At 43.2% G+C, this 15016-nt stretch overlaps 1 protein-coding gene across 2 annotated transcripts in view; it reads left to right on the forward strand.

Annotated features, from left to right (window-relative positions):
- LOC129830101 (plexin A3) overlaps positions 1-15016 on the forward strand; it is a 119680-nt gene that overhangs the window by 68647 nt on the left and 36017 nt on the right. For both annotated transcript variants that reach the window (XM_055892330.1, XM_055892331.1), the window contains exon 9: positions 5458-5572. In XM_055892330.1, coding sequence (XP_055748305.1) covers positions 5458-5572 — 115 coding nt within the window. The remainder of the gene's footprint in view (positions 1-5457; positions 5573-15016) is intronic.

Raw genomic sequence — 15016 nt, forward strand, 5'->3', positions numbered from 1 at the left:
TTTTCCATGTTTACAGTTGCCTTGAAAGCACCATCACCATCAAATGCAGGTGCCATCAGTCCAGTAAAATAAAAAAGCTAATTATTTCAATTTATACTCAGCTGTGCCTTGCAGGTGCTATACCAACTGTTCTATTTTGTCATCAAAGCTCAAGTTCTGAAATATAATATGGTCTGAGAAGAACAATATTGACATCGAGCCAATATACTGTGATAATGTATTAGGCCTGCCTACTGCACAAACCTCATTCCAACATAACTGTTTTTATTAGGTTAATGTTAAAAAAATGCAAGTCATGTTTTAAAACAAATTGATTGGTAGATCTCGGCTTTGCTTTTTGACTGCGAAAGTGATCTTTACTCAGAAAAGGTTGGTGACCACTGCTGTAGATGGTATAAAGTTATGTTTATTGTCATTATTTTCAACAAGGACTTTCAGAAACTCGTCATGTTAGAAAGCAAAAATACAAGGAAGACACATAAATACAATGACAAGACTAATGAGAACTGGCAATCATGCCATACACATAGAGTGATGTCCCACTGCTATGTCCATACTCCTTGTCGCTGTTATCCATCATCACGACCACAGGACACATGACCAGATCATGTCCTGGACAGGCTGGCCAGATGCTGCTGGCTAATATGATTTCAGATGGTCCTGGTCTGGAACAGCAGCAGCAGCCTCACGCAGGGCAGGCAGGCTTCCAGACCACATCTGTGCTGAGGCAGAACAATGGAACTGTGCATCTCTCCTAGGATCAGTCGGAGCCCCTCTCTCAGAGCCTCTCGCTGGCTGCAGCTTCTGTGAAGTGCTGAGCTCCATGCCCGAGGTCTCGTCTTTCTTCTGCTTCGTTTGTGGAGCAGCACCGTTTTTCTGCCATATGTGAGCATTTGCACTTCAGCTGCACAAGACTCTCGGTTAGCACTGGGGCGATGGTGTGAGTGTCAGTGTTCTTTTTTTGACATGGAGGAGTGTATGACACTCAGTATCATACTGAATATTGTGTATATTGCCATTGTTTTTGAATTTACATGATGCCTCACAGTTTAAGATTAATACGTTAACATAGAAAAAGTGGTTATCTGGCAAACTTAGTCTTCATCTGTCACGCCCTGGCCATAGAGAGGTTTTTATTCTCTATTTTGGTTAGGCCAGGGTGTGACTAGGGTGGGCATTCTAGTTTCTTTATTTCTATGTTTTGTATTTCTATGTTTTGGCCGGGTATGGTTCTCAATCAGGGACAGCTGTCTATCGTTGTCTCTGATTGGGAATCATACTTAGGCAGCCTTTTTTCCTTTGGTGTTTGTGGGTAGTTGACTTTGTTAGTGGTACTATAGCCCTCGTAAGCTAATACTAAAACAGAAGCAATCCTCATCGGCACTCCCCATCACACCAAAACCAATACCATCACCTTGGCGGCCACTCCATCCAACTGTCCTCCTCCGTCTCCAACCTTGGAGTGTTACTGGACCCCTCCCTCACTTTCGCCGACCCCATAAAATCCGTCTGCAAACAATTTTACCTGAGAAACATCACCCGGCTCTGTCCTGTTCTCTCCAAACCTGATCTGAAAAAGCTGGTCAACTGCCTTGTCACCTCCCGACTCGATTACTGCAATGCCTTCCTTGGTGGTCTCCCTTCAAAAGGCATCCACAGGCTGCAGCTTGTGCAGAACAGAACTGCCAGGGTCCTCACAAGAACCCACATCACACCCCAATTCTAACCTCTCTGCACTGGCTACCCATCCAATTCAAAATCAACTTCAAAATCGTCCTGTTATTCCTCAAAAATGCCTCTGGTCCCCAATACCTCAGTGAGCTTCTCAGCCCTTACAGTCCTCACGTTCACTCCGGTCAAATGATCAAAGACTCCTTGCAGTCCCAAAGACACGCCTAAAAACAATGGGTGACCGAGCATTCTGCTGTCTCGAACGCCGGCTCTGGAATGAGCTCCAACCCACCTTCCGCATGCCCCAGACCCCCACTGCCTTTAAGTTTGAGATTAAGAAACATTTTTTCAAACTGGCTTTCACTTAATGTGATCTCTGTTGGGGTGTCTGTCGTTGGTCTTGTACGTTAGTGTCGAGTTCTATTGTTTTGACCTTGTTTCCTCCTTTACTGTGTCTTGTATAGTACTAGACTGCTAGCTATCTGTTAATTTCTCGCTTAATGTTTTTTAGCCCTTTTATTTGTAGAGCCCTTTTAATTTTTATTTTAATGGTTGCTCTCAATGTAAAGAGCTTGGTTATTTACGTCTGTAAATGAAAGCGCTCTACTTATTATTATTATTAAATGAATGCGTTTTCTTGTCAGAGAATAAAATTGCCTTGTCGGCTGGCAGAATACATACACAACGATCAATTCTCTAGTGTAAGGAAGCAGGGTAACATAATCCATGCAGGGCTCGCCAGTTGCCATGGCAACCGCGGCAGAGGCCTACCTTGCCAGAGCAATCTGCCTGAAGCCAAGCCAGATTTCCTGTTTTCACAAAAACCCTGTGGGAACATTTAGCCCTTGAATTGTTTCCCCCTCTGGTGTTGCTGGTGGACAGCACTCACTCACCCCAGCCCTGCCACGGTGGCTCCCATTTTCTTCTCCCGCAATTTTGTAAGAGCTCCTTCCCTTCTTGCATCCTCAGGGATAATGATCACCTGTGAAAGGGAAGTTAGCTTGCTCTGAAGCTCTGACTGATTATATACTTTCACCGTATCTCCCCCTGCCATTTTAGGCATTTAAGCACAAAAGCTTCTTATTGTCTGACTGGAAGGTAAGAAATTATTACATCTCTGGGACACCTTTTAAGGCTCTCTCTCTTGTCTCCCCTGCAACACCTCTCAGTTCTCCCCTTCCTATCTCCATTATTTACCTGTCAGTCATATTTTCCACAGGCATTCCAATAATAATAATAATAACAACTTTATTTGTATAGCGCTTTTCAATACAAGTAACAAAGTGCTTCACATCATAAAATGATCAAATAAAATAAAGGTACTAACAAAGAAACAAGACAGAAGGAAGGAGAAAGAAACAAGACAGCTAATTAAAATCTTACAGTGAAATCAAGTATTTTTATAATAGTATGTCTTCAGTAGGGATTTAAAAAGAGGCACTGAATCTGCAAGCCTGATCTCCTCTGGCAGATCATTCCAAGGTCTAGGGGCCCTAATGGCAAATGCCCGGTCTGCTTTAGTTTTCAAACTAGACTTTGGAATGGTCTGCCAGAGGATCTCAGGCTGCGTCCTGGCTCATATGGAGATAAAAGTTCAGAGATATACAGTACCTGTCAAAAGTTTGGACACACCTACTCATTCAAGGATATATATTTTTTTATTGTTTTACTATTTTCTACATTATAGAATAATTCTGAAGACATCAAAACTATAAAATAACACAAATGCAATCATGTAGTAACTAAAAAAAATGTTTAACAAATCAAAATATATTTCATATTTGAGATTCTTCAAAGTAGCCACCCTTTGCCTTGATGACAGTTTTGCACACTCTTGGCATTCTCTCAATCATCTTCATTCTCTCAACTATTATTCACATTCTTAAAATAAAGTGGTGATCCTAACTGACATAAGACAGGGAATTCTTACTAGGATTAGATCTCAGGAATTGCGAAAAACTGAGTTTAAATGTAGCTAAGGTGTATGTAAACTTCCGACTTCAACTGTACTATAGTCCTAGTTATATGTACATATCTACCTCAATTACCTCATACCCCTGCACATCGACTTGGTACTGGTACTCCGTGTATATAGCCAAGTTATCGTTACTCATTGTGTATTTATTATTACTTTTATTATTATTGTAACGGTCGTCTGTTGAAGAAGGTGTGGACCAAAGCGCAGCGTGGTAAGTGTTCATGTTTTTTTATTAGAACAGAACACTATAATAAAATAACAAGAGAATAGATGAAACCGAAACGGTCCTGTAAGGTGCAAAACACTAAACAGAAAATAACTACCCACAAAGCATCGGTGGGGAAAAGATACCTAAGTATGGTTCTCAATCAGAGACAACGATAGCTGCCTCTGATTGAGAACCACACCCGGCCAAACACAAAGAAATACAAAACATAGAAAATGAACATAGAATGCCCACCCAAATCACACCCTGACCAAACCAAAATAGAGACATAAAAAGCTCTCTACGGTCAGGGCGTGACAATTATGTGTTATTACTTTTCTATTTTCTTTCTCTTTGCATTGTTGGGAAGGGCCCGTAAGTACGCATTCACTTTTAGTCTATACCTATTGTTTTCGAAGCATGTGATTAATAACATTTGATTTGACCAGTTTCCAGAAACACCACTCCGATAGGCTACTGAAACCACTTCCAAGCAATGATGTTAGGGAGGAAACTCACTTCATCAGTGTGTCAAGTTTTGGCTGTGCTGTGTTTCTCAGGCTTCACTGAAATTAGACCAAAGTGAATTGATGGAGTTTATACCCCTGACGCAGCATATTGCATATTTCAGTCAAGACATGCTGATCTGCACACAGTATTTACAACAAATCCCCTCCCTCTGCAGTGGAAGGCAGCACTGCACCAGCCTACAGCCACTGGCACTCATTGTTCTCATGTTAAAGCAGGCATTTTCATTCCCTTTACAAGAGTCAGGGCTGCTGAGGTATACGATATGTGTGGAGCAGGCATTGTAAATCTCTACGAATACACTGACTCAAATGCGATATTAACATGGTCGACAAGTAGCCAGTCCGCCGTATTGAAAATGTTTTGGTATTATTTCCAGGTGTATATGAAATGTGGCTTGCCTGCAAAATGCTTTCCGATATCCCCCACACCGACAGGGAGGCAGCAGTCAGCCTGGAGATTATACAGTGCAGTGTAGCTAAGGAGTCAGTGTGAGCAGACTGCTGAGTACCCTCCAAAGGGGATTTGAACCGTGCCTCCAGAGGAAGGCTATGATTAGTATGGGACAAAGTGGATGTTCCTCTCCTCATGCAGACCTTTTTGTGCTCAGAATGCAATAGGCTTTAGTGCGGAGGAGGGGCGGAGGGGAACGCAGAAAGGCTCAGAGTAAGAGTGGAACGAGCATGGAAGGAAACCACTTGATTTTTTATTCTGTCCTCCTACAATGCGTTGAGAGTCTGACGTTTACCCGTGTTGCCTATTGTTGATGGTGGGACTGTCAGTTGTCCACAGGTATTTCATAGTTCTTAGATGCATTATTTAATTGGAATCATCATTTTGATTGCAGATGAAACAGCTTTTCAGGCTGTAATTCATTTCTAACTTCTAATTGAAAGGCAGCTAGAATATGATGCTAGCCTAGCCCATTGGCCCTGCAGGCTTACCAGAGAGGGTGATGACATATTGACCAGGAGATCTGTAGGCAGCCCTTCTCATCCACACAGACAGTAGATCTCTTTAGTCAAAGTCAGGCTGTTAAATCTGAGAGTTCACCCCCTCCCCCTTTTCTCCACAGGTGCACCTCCTGTGTGAGCAGCCCCTTCCCCTGCAACTGGTGTAAATACCGCCACATCTGCACCAACAACCTGGCTGAGTGCTCCTTCCAGGAGGGACGCGTCAGCAGCGTGGAGGTAAGAGACTATACTGCCCAAACAGACACTAATGAATGGCATCTTACAGCAGACTGAACACAGGATGAGGCCCCCGGGGTGACAGGAAGGCTGTCCATGGAGCTGCCTGTCTGCTTTTATTATTCATATGACCTCAGCGCTGTGACCCTTTACAGCCCATGGAGAATCCAACCTGGTCATGGTCCTGTGAACCTAGGTCTGGCTGACCCCATAGTCTAACACACTGGTCCCAATGTTGTGTGTGTGATCCACACAATCGGAGCATTCACTACGACCGGGACACATTGTCGGCACTGTTTGGGAACTAACTTGCTGGAGTGGTCTTAAAGTCCAATTCAGTCGTAAACTTGGCATTCTTTGTCATATTGAACCATAGAAGTTTTGTTCGCCCATCTTTTCAAAGCAAATGTAATTTCCTTCGTTTACATGCAGGCACTTTAAGATGGGTTGTAGTATTCCCCTCAAAAAAATTGCAGGAAAGAAGAGCATGAGCTGACTAGCGAACTGACCAGAAAGGTCACTAGCTTCTTGGTTAACAATAAACTAATGTGCTATGATGTGGTTTAACAATAAGTTTTTTTATTTCCGTTATATCTGGAACAATGTGTATTTATTTGATGTTATATATAAAAACCTACATCGTTTATATGCCTCTGCTCATTCCCCAATGCCCCTGAGAGTGTCAAACCATCAAACTAGGCCAATTTATGGTTTACTGTGACAGAGAGTGACACCAGAGTAATTGCGCAAAAAAAAGGCTGGATCTCATAATGGCTTTGCATCAATCCTTACCCCCTCGCTCTCTTTCTCAGTGTCTCAGAACACATTGATTACACACTTGACTGGGCCACAGACCAGCTGAGAATCCCAGGGCAGCAGTATATAAGGAGGGTATTGAGAGGCTCAGACTTAACACTGTAGCTTTATTGCGGTGGTTGTTTTTCAGCAAGAGATGCCATACAGAACCTTAACACCCTTTATATGACTGGGTTGCAGACAGGCCCCAATCTGCTGTTGTTGTCTTCTCACAGAAGATTCTACCAGCTTGTAAACTTCCATGTTCTGTTCAAACATGATTGATAACACAAAATGTTGATAGATTAGCAATGAACGTTGAAACAAACAGAATAAAGCAAATTGCCCTCATTATTCTGTATTCTTAGCAGGAGAATCATAATGGATGAATCGTAATGAATTGGAGACAGAAGATGAAACAGTAATTTGACAGACGTTGGAGACTAATACAAGCATCATATAAGAATACATCCCCTAATTAACAACCACCTTACTTTACAAGAAGAGCAATCTCTGTTCAGAATATGGATCAGGGGTGACTGGGGTTAGGGGAGAGAAGTGAAGAGAAAAGAGGAGCAGCGTCCCTTTGTAACAGGGGGGTGGAAACACACTCCCTTCGGCTTTTGGCACATTTTAATTTGACACTTAACTGAACATCAAAGCGATGCCTTATCTAGGCTTATCAGACAGAGGCAGCCAGCAGCAGGGCGGCAGGGATGTGCCAGCCCGCCCGTCACTGCCTCCCCCAGCCTCCTTGCCCCCAGCACCACGATTGACAATCTCCTTATCTCCCTCGAAAAAAAAGGAATTACTCAGCGAAAAAGAGTGACTCATGCACTGTTGATACTGGAGGGGGAATATGGTGGAGAAGCAGGTCAGTATTGTCTCCTCTTCCTCCACACCCACAGAGAAAGAGAGGGTGATTCACAAACGAGCACACATATCATAAGAGGATTTTAGAAGTAGGCTTGGACTGGTATGTTGTGATTAAACAAGTTCACTGTCATTTGCTGTAAAGTAAAGCAGAGGGGGAAATCTATTTTGACGTAGGCCGGCTGCCAGAGTGCGTTTTTTGTACTTAGCGCAGTGGTCTATTCAACGGATTGTATTTCTGTCCAGTGGTCAATGTCAGTTGTTCAGGTTTTAAGTTTTAGATATTAGTGTGTGGATCTGTGTGCGTGCACGTGTCTGTGTCTATCTCTGCCTCTGTGTGCATATGTGTGTGTGTTAGAGGTCTGTGTGGGACTGATTTATTCAACCCGCTCCCACCAGCGGCTTTTCATACCACACCTGCCCACACCCGCTGACTTTCTGTCTGACTCCCACTCGCTACCGCAAGAACTGGTTCCGGAACCAACCGCAGTCCCACATTATTTCCCACATTATATATCCAATGTTATTTTAGGTGAATGTGACGCAGCTCACTTGCCAGCCATGGTCGCGGCAATATCAAAATGTGCATAAATAACCAAAGAAAATGTTAAATTAGCTGAGGTTCTCACATGGCCCATTATATAGGCTATCTGTATTACTGGGCAATATCAGCCAATAGGCTAGACATAGTTTCAAGAGAGAAGAGTTGGAGAGACTTGCACTTTCTCGTGAGCTACGTTTTATAGCCTACCTTTTAGGGGAGGGACAATTTTCAGACGGAGACAAATATGGTTGACCAATATTTATTTCTAGACAATATAGTAAACTAGAGGCTAATCATATTTGTGAAGTACATTTCCTTGGATAGCTAACTGCCCCGTTCTTCTCCGTCCATGCATAGGCTATAGCCTGCTCTATTGAATTGAGACCACACGCGCACCACGTATGGCTACTGAACCTGTAGACTACACATATAGTAGGCACACTTGATCTCGCACGCCCAACTAGGAGAGGAGAGGTAGGTTACTAACTTGACGCAGCGAATTCTGAGTGTGTGAATAATGCAACAAAGATGTGTTTTTAATACAAGAGGTATGCCAGGGATGGGTAACTCCAGTCCTCCGGGGCCTGGAGTGGTGTCACACATTTCCCCCATCCCTAGCAAACACAGTTGATTAAACTAATCACACTCTAAAGTGAAGATCATGATTAGTTGATTATTGGAGTCAGGTGTGTTAGCTGGGGCTGGGGCAAAAGTGTGACACCAATCAGACCCAGGGGACTGGAGTTGCCCTTCCCTGGCCTAGGCTAGCACATACAAAGCAGAAAGACAACCGTTTCCAAATGATTTGCGGGACAACACAAATATTTTAATCCCAAAGCTGTCTGTTTGACCGCCCGCTCCCAACCGCAGGTCAAAAAATACAGACCATGAAGCAATGATCTTTGTCGGGACATGCAGGTCCCGCAGGAATGTAGCCCTCTAGTGTGTCTATCTCTCTGTTTGCATATGCATGTGTGTGATTGTGTCGGTGGAGCGTGTCTCATCTGCAGCCCTGCTCTCCAATGTGCTACCAGGGTTTTGTTGGCCTTGGGTTGGAGAGGTGCTTCAGAGAAACAGCGGGGGCACTCCAAACAGACAAACAGAAAGAGAGAGGGCTATGGGCTGGGGGGAGGAGATGTGCTGCTCTGCTCTGAACAGGTTTCTCCCCCATGTCTCTCCAAGGACACGCCAGCCCGCCAGATCCTACTGTATAATCCACAGCACAGTGACCTACTTCATTCCAGGAGTGTGCAGAGAGAGATAGGACTGGATCAGAACTGAGCTCCGTCCAAACTCACTGTCCTCCACAAGGATGCATGGCTCACAGGAAATTAGAAATAAAAACCCTTCCCCCCTGAATAAAAGTTTCATTCTGTATGTATCTACAGGCAAATGTTAAATGTTCTTGCCCATCATTTAGATTAGGTAGCATCATTAGTTGGTGTATTCAGTGATGTGATAATGACTACTATTGACATGAGATATATAGCTCATTACTGGTCCTTCATCACGTTCATTAGGGTGGGAAAAGTCATCCCTGTGGGGACCAACAGCCGTAAACTGTTTGGTTTCTGAGAGGGGAATGTTTTGAATGACTGAAACCTGATATGGGTTTAAAAAGTTGCTGTGCTGCAAATGTAAGGGTAGAGTCCAAATCTTGCATACAGAGTTTGGAAACAGGCTTTGTGATGAGAAAGGTTCCTTATTTACTATTAATTGGTTGGTTAAACCGAGAGATAGCGGAGTTGTTCACGGCCAAGGATGCTCTTTTATTCTCAGCCTCAGCTCCTCAGTTGAGAGTATCGGAGTAGGAATCGATTTTCCATCTTAAGAAAATCTTCTGGCCCCACCAGCCAGCCAGCTACAGAGCCCAACAGACAGACAGGCTGGCAGATAGATACTGTGCTGCCTGCTCCGTCCCACATTTCCCCCCACATTAATCATTACACTAAAGTTAATTACACCATGCAGATCTTTAACCTTAAAGGGTGCTCCTCGGCAGCTCAGGGGGAGCGTCTCACTGGGACTCCTAATATTTAGTGAGAGCTCAAAGACACATTTTCATATTGGCCTTTCCCAGAGGGCCCCTGAGATCAAACAGCGCTCTGCTGGGCTCTCGAAAACAACCCTCTGTTCCCCTCGGTGCTGTGTCTCAGTGGGACGGCCCTTTATTAACGAGTGATGGCCCAGTAATTAATTATGGGATGAGTGACCGAGGAGCCATTAGCCCGGCAGGAAGCATGGCAGTGGTCCTGGCACTCAGCGGTGGGGACGGCAAAAGAGGTTCAGTGCCTCAGCAAGACAGGAAGTGACACTGTGTGCATCTGTCACCAGCAGCCCATTACCGAGCCCCCTCCACGGCCACAGAAATCAAGTTGGCCCATTACTCACTGTGTTACCAGAGGCCACTGTACAACCCACTGAGGAGAAGCATAAGAACCCCCCCCCCCCCCCCCCTGTCTTCTCTTCACATGCCAAACAAGAAAGATAAGCTACAAAACACTTTGCAAGTAAAACATCAAGATCAGATTGGTTCCCTGCATGCTTTGTTATTGGTAACAGCCTATATGTGAGAACTTTCTATTGCCTCAGTCTACCGGTCTTTGTGGCACAAAGTGGCTTGGATCCTTCTCTGTCATCAAGGGTTATTTCCATGTCAGCTATGATATCATAACAGTTCTTTTTTTTTAAGATGGTTGCTTTTCTATTAGTAGTAAAATAAAATAAAAATCCATGCATAAATTGTAGAAGATGCTGGAGTCCAGAATAGCAAACTGACATTGTTCAATCCATATATTTCCCACGTTGAGTTTAGAAGCTACTAGTTTGAGTTTGATTAGGAAGAATTAGGAGCCTGCCGTGTAGCTAGCGTTTAATTGGAGCAGCTCTCAGATGATTTGGATGGTTGTGGTTTTTTCTACCACGCGTAGGGAGCCCATTTCAAGGATTACAGCGAATGGAGACTGTAAATGGGATTAAGAGAGGAGAAATAGAAAAGGGAAAGAACAGTGGCTAAGCAATGGTGACGGAGAAATGTACGTATATGTAAGCAGCAACAGCCTGATTTTGCTAGTCACTGCTTTCAGAGAGTGAGCGAGCGAGAGAGAGAGAAGGCGAGAGAAAAATTATACCTCACTACCGTCTCTGGCTTTTAATGTTTCAACAGAGAAAAGTGCTTAGCTGTATGATAACTGGGATATGCACAATAAGGTTAATGGAAACACTGTCAACAGGCTGTAAACTCCCGGGCTTTCTTAATGGGGTGCTAATCAGCATTAGGGAACGGCCCTGCTGGGGGAGAATATACAGCTGCCTCAGAGACTATACTGTTACTTTACTGTAGGCCTACCACCGAGGAGGGACTGCTCCTCTATTACATGGCTTATTGCATTAGCCTCACATGTATTACATGTCTTATAGCATAGCCAGCAGTGGCAGTCATGCGGTTTAAGATGAGGGAGGACAAATCTTTTGTTATGAGCATGGCTATTACAGCATATTGGATGACTGTCATTCATATTCCATTCACCCGGCTCAATGGAACATTGATAGGTTTAAGCTACTACATGAGACTCAAGTTTTCACTTTACCCATCATGAGGTTGCTACAACCAAGCCTATGATTTAACGTTTACAACGTTCAAGGTCGAGAGGAAAATTAAAGTAATCATGGTGACAGACAGTGACAGATTCTATACCGCCTTGTACGCTCTTGCCTACATCTAGCTGATCTAGGGTGTAATCATTAGTCCAAAAGTTACAAACAAGAGTTTCCGTTGGGCAAATTCAGGTATGTTTATCCCCGTTTCATTCCGTTTACTTGCGTTTAAGAAACGATTTTCAACACAATCGGCAGAATGGATTGGATTTAATAACTGGTTGACCCTCCTTTGGCAGCAATAACCTCAACCCAGCCAGGATAATAACCAGTTTAGACATCATACTGAACCCAGCCAGGATAATAACCAGTTTAAACATCATACTGAACCCAGCCAGGATAATAACCAGTTTAGACATCATACTGAACCCAGCCAGGATAATAACCAGTTTAAACATCATACTGAACCCAGCCAGGATAATAACCAGTTTAGACATCATACTGAACCCAGCCAGGATAATAACCAGTTTAGACATCATACTGAACCCAGCCAGGATAATAACCAGTTTAGACATCATACTGAACCCAGCCAGGATAATAACCAGTTTAGACATCATACTGAACCCAGCCAGGAAAATAACCAGTTTAAACATCATACAGAACCCAGCCAGGATAATAACCAGTTTAGACATCATACTGAACCCAGCCAGGATAATAACCAGTTTAGACATCATACTGAACCCAGCCAGGATAATAACCGGTTTAGACATCATACTGAACCCAGCCAGGAAAATAACCAGTTTAGACATCATACTGAACCCAGCCAGGATAATAACCGGTTTAGACATCATACTGAACCCAGCCAGGATAATAACCGGTTTAGACATCATACTGAACCCAGCCAGAATAATAACCAGTTTAGACATCATACTGAACCCAGCCAGGATAATAACCAGTTTAGACATCATACTGAACCCAGCCAGGATAATAACCGGTTTAGACATCATACTGAACCCAGCCAGGATAATAACCGGTTTAGACATCATACTGAACCCAGCCAGGATAATAACCAGTTTAGACATCATAGTTGCGGATCAGATCTACATAACAGTCAGGAGGAATTTTGGACCATTCCTTTTTACAAAACTGTTCAGTTCAGCAATATTCTTGGGATGTCTGGTGTGAACTGTTCTCTTGAGGTCATGCCACAGCATCTCAATTGGGTTGAGGTCAGGACCCTGACTGGGCCACTCCAGAAGGCGTATTTTCTTCTGTTGAAGCCATTCTGTTATTGATTTACTTCTGTGTTTTGGGTCGTTGTCCTGTTGCATCACTCAACTTCTGTTGAGCTTCAATTGGCGTACAGATTACATTCTCCTGCAAAATGTCTTGATAAACTTAGGTTGTTAATTTTTCCGTTGATGATAGCGAGCTGTCCAGGCCCTGAGGCAGCAAAGCAGCCCCAAACCATGATGCTTCCTCCACCATACTTTACAGTTGAGATGAGGTTTTGTTGTTGGTGTGTTGTGCCTTTTTTCTCTACACATAGTGTTGTGTGTTCCTTCCAAACAACTCAACTGTAGTTTCACCTGTCCACAGAATATTTTGCCAGTAGCACTGTGGAACATCCAGGTGCAATTTTTCAAACTTCAGATGTGCAGCAATGTTTTTGTTGGACAGCAGTGGCTTCTTCTGTGGTGTCCTCCCATTAACACCGTTCTTGTTTAGTATTTTATGTATCGTAGACTCGTCGACAGAGATGTTAGCATGTTCCAAAGATTTCTTTAGCTGACACTCTAGGCTTCTTCTTAATGTCATTGAGCACCTGCAGTCATCTTTGCATGATGGCCAATTCTTGGAAGAGTAGCAACAGTGCTGAACTTTCTTCATTTATAGACAATTTGCCTTACCGTGGACTGATGAACATCAAGGCTTTTAGAGATACTTTTGTCAACAATTCTTAATCTTAGGTCTTCTGAGATCTCTTTTGTTCAAGGCATGGTTCACATCAGGAAATGCTTTTTGTGAATAGCACAGTCAAATTTTGTGAGTGTTTTTTATAGGGCAAGGCAGCTCTAACCAACATCTCCAATCTGTCTCATTGATTGGACGCCAGGTTAGCTGACTTCTGACTCCAATTAGCTAGAGGTTCACATACTTTTTCCAACCTACACTGTGAATATTTAAATGATGTATTCATTATAGGGATGCACCGATATTACATTTTTGGCCTATACCGATATCCAATATGTTCCTTGCCAAAATAACGATACCGATAACAGATATTTAAACATTTTAGCGCCCTTTTAAGCATACTAGTACAGTTAAATAGTTAACACACACACATGGACGCAGCGGTCTAAGGCACTTCATCTCAGTGGAAGAGGCATCACTACCTACAGTTCCTGGTTCGAATCCAGGCTGTATCACATCCGGCCGTGATTGGGAGTCCCATAGGGCTGCCCACAATTGGCCCAGCGTCATCCGGGCCGTCATTGTAAATAACAATTTGTTCTTAACTGACTAGCCTAGTTAAATAAAGGTTACACACACACCACACTGACCAAAAAGTTACTTTGTTGGCATTTACGCATGTCCCCATTACCAGTAAAACATCATCAGAACCTATTTAATTAATTTACTTCCTGTGCTGTTTCGCTGTTCATTTGTTCAGTCGTTTCATTCTCAACCAGGATTTCTATGTAGCGACTTAGAGAAAGCTTACGTTTATTTTGAATGGCCAATAGAATGATACATTTTGGATTAAACACACTCTCGCTTTTCTGATAAAAGAAGCATAAATAAGTACTTCTGAAGCAATGTAATAGTCGTTTGGGGTTTTATAATGTGTCCACTCAAATAATTGAAAAAAAACAACATTAAATTCCATCATGAGTCCTCGCCTAAAATATGTCACAGACTGTACTACTCTGTTAAATGAATCATGTGTTTCTGTTGTGTCAACCTCTCAAAGTATCTTTCTGATGCTACTTTTACTCTGATGTAGGTAGCCATGAAATCCAATAAGCAGGCTCTAAGTAACCAGATCCACTGTACCTACTGTATATGTCAGCCATTGAATAGAGCTCTCTACAAAGATAGTAGCTCTTAGGCCATCAGAGATGTGCTACTGTACACCATCGCCTGGTTGCTAGGATGTTGCTAGTCTCATCTAATTTTTCACCATGGCAGACCTCTCTTGAATCCAGTCAAAATGGACAAATGTGGTCAAATATATTTGGCTGTTACCAGGGAAAGTTTTGCTATTCAGAAATGTTTTCACTCACATTACCGTTTGATGCATACATTTGTCATACTGGACATGATTTAGCATTTTCTGGCAAACCAGGTGTTGAGGCTAGGTCCCTGATGACTCAATGTGGCATACGTGATATCAGTGGATCTATTTGGTGTTTTGAACGTCAATTTGCCAATTGACAAAGCAGCGTTGAGAAGCGATCTGAGCCATTCATCATTTCCAAAAGGCTAACCATCTCCAGTCTGAAGCCTTCTGTCCTCACTATGGAGATGGAGGTTATTCAGTGGCGCTGCTGATAAATCGGATTCATATTGCAGGCAGACCCCTGCTAACACCACCACCTGTGCCCACCACCACCACCACCTCCCTGCAGGAA

This window comes from Salvelinus fontinalis, chromosome 31 (genome assembly GCF_029448725.1).
Source record: "Salvelinus fontinalis isolate EN_2023a chromosome 31, ASM2944872v1, whole genome shotgun sequence".
Classification (NCBI taxonomy): Eukaryota; Metazoa; Chordata; class Actinopteri; order Salmoniformes; family Salmonidae; genus Salvelinus; species Salvelinus fontinalis.